Genomic DNA, 10,353 nt, shown 5'->3' on the forward strand with positions numbered 1-10,353 from the left:
TATGGGTATGATTCGAGGGTTTTGCTCGTGAGTCAATTTAGTGTTTATCATCTCCGTTGCGATCTACGTTCTTTCCTGCAATATTGAATCTCAATATTGATACGTGAGCACTCATAACTTAATTTTTATATATTAGTAGTGTATCCTTGACTAATGCACGAGTATTTAGGATCATGCATGATTGTATATTTAATATTGTCAAAATATATTTTAGGATAGATTCTGAATTAGATACTCATGCGGTTGAGATAAGGTATATGATATGCATGTTTTTGGAAAGGTGGCGAAAAACTATAAACTTTTCATTTAGATATCGAATGGATTTGACGGACGGATTAGAAGTTATAGTCAACTGAATTTTTGTATTAATTATTAAAAATGATTATTTTTACTATTACGTTGTCGTTAAAATCATCGTTATTATTATTTGATTATTATCATCATTATTATTATTATTATTATGATTATTAACAATTAAAAATAATTAATATTTTTATCAAAAACTATCAAATTATTATTTTGATCGTTGTTATTATTAAAACTATCAATTTATTTTTATTAACATTAAAATTATCATTTTTATTAAAAGTATTATTTTAATGGAAATATTATTATTATTATAAAATATTAACTTATCATTTTAGTATATTTTTATATAAAGTTTTATTAATTAATAAATGAATTATATTTTACTCTAATAAATTTTGTAAAAATATTTAAAAATATAAAATAACGATATTTAAGCATGTGTAAATTTTAGAAATCATTTTGAGTCAAATTCATTTTTTTAACTGTTGCATATTAGTCTCGAGCATTAGGATTGAGGTACACTACGACTTGACCTTAATTGTTAAACAGATATTAACCAATATATAAATATATATAATTAATTTAGGTTCGTGAATCCGAGGCCAACCTTGCACTTGTTAAATGACGTTATATGTATTTTTACTACGAAATACAGTATGGTGAGTTTCATTTGCTCCCTTTTATATATATTTTTGGGACTGAGAATACATGCGCTGTTTTTATAAATGTTTTACGAAATAGACACAAGTACTAAAACTAATTCTACGTGGGTTAAAACCAGAAATATACCCTTAGCTTGGTAACAATAAACTACCTGTCTATGTACGGTAGGCGCGAATTCTAAAGATAGATCTATTGGGCCTGACAAACCCCATCCTGACTATGGGATGCTTTAGTACTTCGAGGTTATTTTAAACACACCTGATCTGGTGTACTTCAGAGGGTAAAACATGAACGTTAAGGCTTGTTACCGGGTGCCTACAATTTATAGAATACTTTTATACACTTGCGAGTGTACATATATTTATAAACGAAAATCTTGTGGTCTATTAATATATTGAAATGATTGTTATGATAAACCTATGAACTCACCAACCTTTTGGTTGACACTTTAAAGCATGTTTATTCTCAGGTATTAAAGAAATCTTCCGCTGTGCATTAGCTCATTTTAAGGATATTACTTGGAGTCATTCATGGCATATTTTGAAAGACGTTGCATTCGAGTCATTGAGTTCATCAAGATTATTATTAAGCCAATTATAGTTGGATGTATTATGAAATGGTGTGCATGCTGTCAACTTTCGTTATAAAGAAAGATTGTCTTTTAAAAACGAATGCAATGTTTGTAATAAGTATCATATAGAGGTCAAATACCTCGCGATGTAATCAACTATTGTGAATCGTTTATAATATATATGAACGGGTCCTTTCAGTTGGTATCAGAGCGGTGGTCTTAGCGAACCAGGTCTGCATTAGTGTGTCTAACTGATAAATTATATATTAGAACCATGTTTATTTAATATATTATATATAAATTATTATTTAATCTATACAATTAATTATATATTATATTATATTTACGGTTATGGTAAAAATATAATTTTTACAAAAATGACACGGTCGTGGTCTCACGACTCATGTACCAATTTCAGTTTTTCGAGCGCACTTTCGTACGTTTAGAAAACTAGCCTTTTACGTTACGTGACGTGTACCTTTAATAATAATTTGATTTATTTATCAAAGATTTACTTTATGAAAAATGTAACCTATAAAATTGAGCGTTGTGGTCATTTCCTTCTATAAATCAAAGTCTCGATGTTTGTCAAAATATTTTATTTTAATTTAAACGTTTTGTGACATGTACCTTTATCAATAACTAGACTTAAATTAATTAAAAACTAACCCACTCAAAGTGTAACTTAATCTTTTGAGTGTTGTGGTCATTTACTTATATAAATCACACTCTCATTAATTAACCAAGTATATTTAATTTCAAAACGTTTTATATTTAGTTAAATATTATATTTAGTCATTTCGTAAAATACATAAATATATATTTAATGAACACGTTTTATTTAAATATTTATTTTTTATTAAAATCACGGACCGTTAACATTTACAATTTGTCAAAAGGTTTCTAAAAAAAATTCTAACTTTTAAGATAGCGTTAAAAATCTTTATTCTTATTGAAATGACTCGTTAATAATTTTGACAAAAGTGGTTTCAGATATTTATAAAATTCTATTATCTTTTACTCTCACCGATAACTATAGTAATCTTATATCAAAACCAAATATTACATATCTAATACCTTGTTAACGTTATCAATTAATAAGTATATATTGTATATACACATAAATGTTCGTGAATCGTCAGGCTTGGTCAAAGGGTAACTGATTATCCGAATATAGATTTCAAACTTTCTAGACTCAACATTACAGATTTTGCTTATCGTGTCAGGAACATATAAAGATTAAGGTTTAAATTTGATCGGAAATTTCCGGGTCATTACAACATACAAGTTCGACCATAAGAGTTTAAATTCCAAACGACACTATGAGCATGGTGTTTGGGGGTTAAACTACCCAAATCTCGGTCAAACTCCAAAAGCTATAACATCCAAAAGCGTCCCCTAACAAACAAGCGGGATCTCTAATCCATACGAATGCCCTTACCCTTGTCTCCACCGGAGCCTATAAAAAGATAAACAATGAGAGGGTAAGCAAAGCTTAGTGAGTGCAACAATTATACATACACATATATAACCCATCTATTTGCATTCACACCCACCAAATACCTCATACGAGAATATAACTCAAATAACATGCCGTCTTACTCATAATGCTAACAACTCGTACACTATCACCACATCACATTAGCATATACACAACACAATATATATATATATATATATATATATATATATATATATATATATATATATATATATATATATATATATATAGCATGCTAAACAATATCCATCAACATAATATGGTTAACCATAACGCTATGGTGCTACCGGCACGTGGTTCACACCATACGCATTTGAGTCTCACTCTTTTATAGTGCTACTGGCTCGTGGTTCACACTTTGGCACTACCGGCACGTGGTTCACGCCTCATTTTATAGTGCTACCGGCACGTGGTTCACACTTGATGCTACCGGCACGTGGTTCACATCCAAATTTTATAGTGCTACCGGCACGTGGTTCACACTTGATGCTACCGGCACGTGGTTCACATCATAATACTCGTCACATACATGTTATGGTACTACCGGCACGTGGTTCATACCATAACATTCACAAATAAACACGCCATATACATGTACGCATAATTATTCCACTCACCTTAAAGATTTGGTGATGGTTTTATCCTTCCGCAAGCTTCAAAGCCAAGTACCTAATGCAATAAGTACTCGATCAACAAACAAACTTGTTGGACTAAATACCAACACTTCACTCATGTGCATTTAATAACTTAATGCATTAAATGCCTCATTTTCACCAAAACCACCCCTTAAGGGTCAAGACCATCATTAATCACTTAAAAGCTAGTGATTAAGGTCCAACAACACTAACTATTACACAATTAGGGTATTTCATACCCATATTTCCCAACTAGGTCAATCATTAGCCCTTTGACTAATTTAAAGTCAACACACCCATTTCGGGTCATCCACTAACCCATCTAACACCCATTTACTAATTAACTAGGTGTGCTAGTGATTAACTAACCAATTAGGACTCATAAACATCAATTAACAATTTGAAACCCTAGGTTAGTTACCATTGAGTCTTCATGACTCCATCTTACCCAAGGACACCCAAAATCATTAAATATGGGTTTTATGTTCATCACTATCCCAAACCCTAACCCTTAAATCAATTTAAAATAAGAAAATCAAAGTTAGAGCTTACCACCACAATCACAACGTAGCTAGTGATTCGATGAACAACTTTAATACCCGTACTTTGACCCGAAATCAACTTCTTCCACTTAGATTTGAGCTTTCTCACTCAAGAACTATCCCCTCTCTCTAGAATTAAAGTGGAATGGATAAGGTAGTTGATAATGGAGTTATGACTCACCCCAAACTGATCTGGTAGCCTTCAACTAGTCCCCAAGTGAAATTACCAAAAAGCCCATCCAAAATATCTCATTAAAAGAGCAGAATCCGGCTACAGTAAAGGGTGCGCGGCGCGCTCCCTTTAGTGTGCGCGGCGCGCACTAAGTGCTGGACAGATTCTGATTTCAGTTTAATTACACAAAGATACCCACACTCTATGTATCATATATACACTGCTGTACAAAATGATTAGGGTCTTACATATAGAATATTAAAAATTGTAAATTAATGACCAACATCCTTTAATTAAAAATTTCTAACATCCACTAATTTTTATATTGTTATTTATTTTCGAAAAATGTTACCTTATCCGCAAATCCTTACTTCGCCTATGAGCAGAAAATCATCCGCGTTCCACTGCGAGTGGGTAGGTTTTCGCTGTACATAATTACATGTTTTTAATTAGAATATTTTACTATTGATGAATATAACATAACCAAAACGACAAAAAACCCACTTCGACAGGCCCAACACACAATAATTTTAATCTCCAATAACTAAAAAATAAAATTTAATTTGGATACTTTTGTTAATTAATACTCCGTCCGTCCAAATTTAATTTTTTTTTTTTGAAAAGCCCGTCCAAATTTAATTGTACATAGAAAAAACACACAGTTTAAGAAGGTGTCATAAAAGTACTGTATTTTATTTTTATTTTTCAGTTTTACCCATATTTTTTCTCTCCTTTAATCCTATTCACATAAATTAAGGGCATAATGAGATTTAATTTTCTTACACTTTTTCGTTTAGAGAAGTGGACAATTAATTAGAGACGTCCCAAAATGAAATACTGAACAATAAATTAGAGACGAAAGGGAGAGTAGTAGTAGAATGTGGAAAAGGAAAAAAAATTGTGTTTAGAAAAAAAATGAAAAGTTGTAAAAAAAATGTGAAGCAATAACAATTATAATAATAAAAAATGAGCTTAAATTGAGAAATCAAAGGGATCGTAGTAGGGATGAGCAAAATTACCGAAATCGAACCGGTACCGTACCGGTACCGGTATCGAAAACGGTACCGATCGGTATTCGGTTCCTTGAATTTGACATTTTCGGTTTCGATACGGTACGGTACCGATATTTTTTTTTGAGAAATCGGTGTTGGTACTGAATTTATTGATTTGTAGGTAATAGCTTATATGGGTACCAAATTTATTGATTTGTACCCACTAGGTACAATACCGAATAGTATAAACTACATCTTATTATCGTTTTAACATATATTTGATAATACTAAAGTACCAAATAGTGAAAAATATATAATAAAATACCGAATAGCATATAATACGAATAATGAAAATTATATAAAAAATTAATTTTTCGGTACTATAAGGTACAATACCAAAAATACTGGTACCGAACCGGTACCAATTTTGGTATTCGGTTCTCAATTTTTCTTATTTTCGGTATCGGTACGGTACGGTACCTGTACCGATCTCATTCCTAGATCGTAGAGTGGAGTGACTGAAAATGAAAAAAATTAAAAATAGAGAGGGGCAAACTGAAAATAATGATAAAAAAGGGTTAATGGCTTTGCAAAAACCCCCTAAGACCGAAACCAACGAGTATTTCATTTACTCCGTCATTTTTAAAATCGTCAACTTACATCAGTTTAAAGAACGGCGCCGTTTTTGTCAAACAAGACAATGAGAGACGCTTGAATATGTGGGCCGGATCAATTTTTTAATGTAGGTATATTGACATATGGGGCCACTCCATGAATTAATTTACACAAAAGGTGTGAGTTTTATGGTGGGGTTAATCATTTTAAAATAAATTTTATTTTATAGCTCCTTATTTCTTTCCAAGATTTCATTTTAGAAGGCAGCGATGCCATCTCCCGAGATTTCTCAATCAACAGGTTAAACTTGGTCAAAGCCACAATTTATCGGATTTTCTCGGTTATTTCTTGAATTTTGTCCTAAAATCTAGTAATTTTTATCGGATTTGCTCACTCATTCTATGTTTTTTTTTTTTTTAAATCTCGTAAAATTATGTATAAATATACATATATTTATAGATATATTTATGTTTATATTAAAAAACTAAAAAGTCAACGTAAGTCAACGTCCGAGTTCTCCCTGAGAAATTTCCGAGATGTCGAGATCTCCCAAAAAAATGTTCTAACGAGATTTTCCCGAGATCCGAGTTCTCCAACCTTGATAGTAGGTCCAATATCTTTAAAAAGTATGTTATGATTAATACTGGTTAGTCTTTTTCGGTCCTTTTTAAGAAATGATGAGGCGACTCTCATGTAGTTGTTAGTTTTAAAAAAAAGCATGTCATAATTAAAGATTGTGTAGAAGTATAAAGACGCAAAGCATTAGGTTCACTTGAATTGTTTAATTATCTGTTGGTAGGTCCCAACATCAAAGTTGTGGGCATAATTTGTTTTTTATTATTATTATTATTATTTATTTATATTTATATTTATATTTATATTTAATATTTATTATATACGTTATTAAATACGGACTAATTAATCTTCTTATAATAATTATAATATCATTATTATTATTATTATTATATTATTATTATTATTATTATTATTATTATTATTATTATTATTATTATTATTATTATTATTGATATTTGATATGTTAGTATAATATTAATAAGTGGATCCAAGTTTTATGAAAGAAGTATATTTTGGTTGATATTGTTCAATCTTTTTAGTATTTTCGAACGATTGTTGATATGGCGATGATGTGAAATTCGGTCTTTATAAAGAAGCATGTTATTGTTTGGAGTGGTCTTAGCTCATTTAACTTTTAACCCGTAAAAAGTTTGTTTTTTGAAAAGAACAAAGAAAACGCAATATATGAAATTACAATATTGGACTAATTCTACGATGTAACCGACACTTCAAATTGATATATAGAGGAATAAGTAGAATTTGAGTATCAGAAATTATATGATCGTTACATATAACTAACACAAAATGGCAATAACATATAATGATCAAATATATTTTTGCAAATAGGTAAACATGAGTGCAAACGTTAATTAGACATGTTTATTGAAGATTCTAATATCCTTCCAACGAGATTCCATATAGAACGAGGCGTCCTTTGCAGAGTAAACTCCACACTTAAAATAATGTGATGTTCCGCCACGTGCAGGCCCATCGTGCTTAAGAATTCCATCTACGTACACTTTCACATTGTTGCCTTCGACGTCATGTATAACATTTAAACGGAACCACTGGTTGTACAAGTCTGAAATGATAACATCATTATTGTAATAATAAAGACTACTATTATGTACTCTAAGCATTGTAGTTGTGGCATATGGAGGTTTCGACCCAAAAACTTGCATTATGCACACGCCAGTCGTCCCACAAGGTACATATCCGTAGGCCTCAAATTGCCAAACACCCGAACAATAATCATAACCCTTCGAAAAAGTAAATTTTGTTAGTCTAGTATATCATATCAATATGTTATTTTAAGACAAAATGAAATAAAAGGATAAATTATAAAAGTCGATATAACGACTTGATGAATAGTTTTGTTTTTAAAATTTGTTGTTACAAAAATTGGGCATAGAGGCGACTAAGTACATACTTGAATTCTAATTTCAGTACGTGCGCCAGTTTTGCTTATTCTTGTGTGCGGTTTGTCTGTTTTGATCACCCGAAGTGTATGGACTCCCTCTGAAAAGTTATATCGTTGTTCGATAGGTATATCGTATGGCTTCTGGATTTTAAAATTGGACTGGTTTAGTGGTAGCGATGTAAACCCTAATGTGGTATCAATAGGTTCATACCCCATGGTTTTGTATAGAAATAGGAAGACAAGTGACATGTAGAACCCAAGATAAGTGTTATGATTCATCATGTCTTGATGTGTTTAGATGACAATGAATATGCTTGAGTACTTATAATAAGAATTACATATAGTGACAAATAATAAAACATAGGATTAATTATAACAAAGTAAATTGATATAAAAAGGGTGCAATACGATGATACAAAATGCTTTATTAACATAGTCAGTTTGAAATGGTCAGTATATATTATTATTATATATACTTTATAAAGAAATATAAAAATAGTTTTTCTATTCATATCCCTAGTAGTTATCTTTAAAAACAGTTACTTATGCATTATTTATCGTACAAATAAGTTGAAAAGTTGGTTATTAAGAAGTTAATAGGAAAGTTACCATCAAGTTACAAATTATTTAAGCATGTCTTAAAACTTAAAGATAGTTAATCTGGTTATTTTTAAAAAAACTTCTCCACTTTGAGTTCGTTAATAGAGAGATGGTTGATTTCTTTTTTTCTTTTTTGTTTGAACAACACAATTTATTTATTCAAAAGTTCACTCCCCCTGGTGAGTAGGATAAACATTTATAATGGCTTTACAATGGCTTTACAATGGCTTTACAAGCAAATTATCCCAACGAGATCATATCGTTTGTGAGTTCGTTAAGGATGATACACACTTCGGTTGATTCACAATTATATACCCCGTATCACATTTTAGGGGTTGTGTATTGCATTATCAATATAAATAGAATACATTGAGTGAACGCTTAGTTTGATTAAGTTGCAACTGTTGGGATTTAACAAGTTTCATAATGTTTAAAACCATTTAAGAATTAAGATAGCGGAAGCATGTAAATTACCATTTTAGAACTTGTTAATCTTTAACCATTTAAAGTTAAATCCCAATTAGGATCAAGTTATGAAATATACTTACAAACTACAAGCAAGAAAAGAGTTTATACATACTCCAAGCTTGTTGGTAAATGATGAGGATGATGATGATGAATGGAGCTCCAAAAGAATGAAACCTCAAATTGTTATACCCCAAACTTATGCACCAACACCCTAGCTTTTGGTTAGGATTTAATTGACACTTAAAATTAGCTTGCAAAATAAATTTGTGAACCTTCTTTTGCTCCCAAAAGGCCACTGCCAGCAGCTCCAAAAGAGAGCAGAATTTTTGAGCTAATTTTGATGTGTTTTGCATGTGTCAATCTTGTAACAAGTGTGGCTAGACATGCTTATGGAGAATGAGATTGTTTTTGACCAAGAAAGGAATCTAAGTGATGTGAGCTTCAACTCCCATGCCACTCCCATTAGTTTATAAAATTAATTTTATAAAAGTTAGATTTTATAAAATTTGTTTTATAAAACTTCTATATTAATTTTTATGTACATTTCATTATATAAAACCAATTTATATAAAATGTAACATAAATTAATTAATTATTTAACCTATAAATAATTAAATCCATATTATATAAATTATTCCATAATTTATATATACACTTCAAGTAATATTTCAGAAAACCATTTTTCTTAAAGTTCAAGTGTCGCGTATTTAATCAACGATCCAATCGCTAAGATCAAATACGAATAAGGTGTCGGTAAGCTTGTTATTGGGTATGACCCGACTTGGATCAAAACATATTAGCCACATTAATTTAATATGTCTCTCGGGCATACGAAATACCTTCAATCTCCCACTTGCACGAGAAACATAAGAAATTAATGCAAGTGATGGATACCACCTAACGATCGTCCATCACTCCCAATATGTTATGACTTTGTGCCATTCAATAACACCATCCCTTTCGAGTTCCCATCTCGAATATGAATAGGTGAATCTTTCATTTATCCTTTCATCCTAGATGTCATGTTAAATCCAAGAGATACAGAGTGATCACTCTCTTCTAGATTTAACTTTATCAGGCCTTAGACATCTGACTCTCAACGAATAAGAGGGACAAATTCCATCTTGAATACATACGTTATAAATATATACTTTGTATTATACCTGAGCTCTTCCTTATGAATTACCATATTTCAGAATAGCGAAGGAAAGAATCAAGGCATAATATTTGGTAAATATTCGAACTCAATATGTATCTCAAGTCAGAGAATACAATGATATTCGCCTTTA

The 10,353-nt window shown here is 30.8% G+C and overlaps 1 protein-coding gene across 1 annotated transcript; it reads right to left on the reverse strand.

Moving 5' to 3' along the window:
• Positions 1–7,445: 7,445 nt before the first annotated feature.
• LOC139856922 (citrate-binding protein-like) lies at positions 7,446–8,275 on the reverse strand. The gene is made up of 2 exons (XM_071845633.1): positions 8,006–8,275; positions 7,446–7,835 (listed from the first exon to the last, which is right to left on the reverse strand). The coding sequence occupies exons 1-2, from the start codon at positions 8,273–8,275 to the stop codon at positions 7,446–7,448; spliced, it is 660 nt and encodes a 219-aa protein (XP_071701734.1).
• Positions 8,276–10,353: the final 2,078 nt, after the last annotated feature.

The sequence above is a fragment of the Rutidosis leptorrhynchoides genome, chromosome 7 (genome assembly GCF_046630445.1).
Source record: "Rutidosis leptorrhynchoides isolate AG116_Rl617_1_P2 chromosome 7, CSIRO_AGI_Rlap_v1, whole genome shotgun sequence".
In the NCBI taxonomy this organism is placed as follows: Eukaryota; Viridiplantae; Streptophyta; class Magnoliopsida; order Asterales; family Asteraceae; genus Rutidosis; species Rutidosis leptorrhynchoides.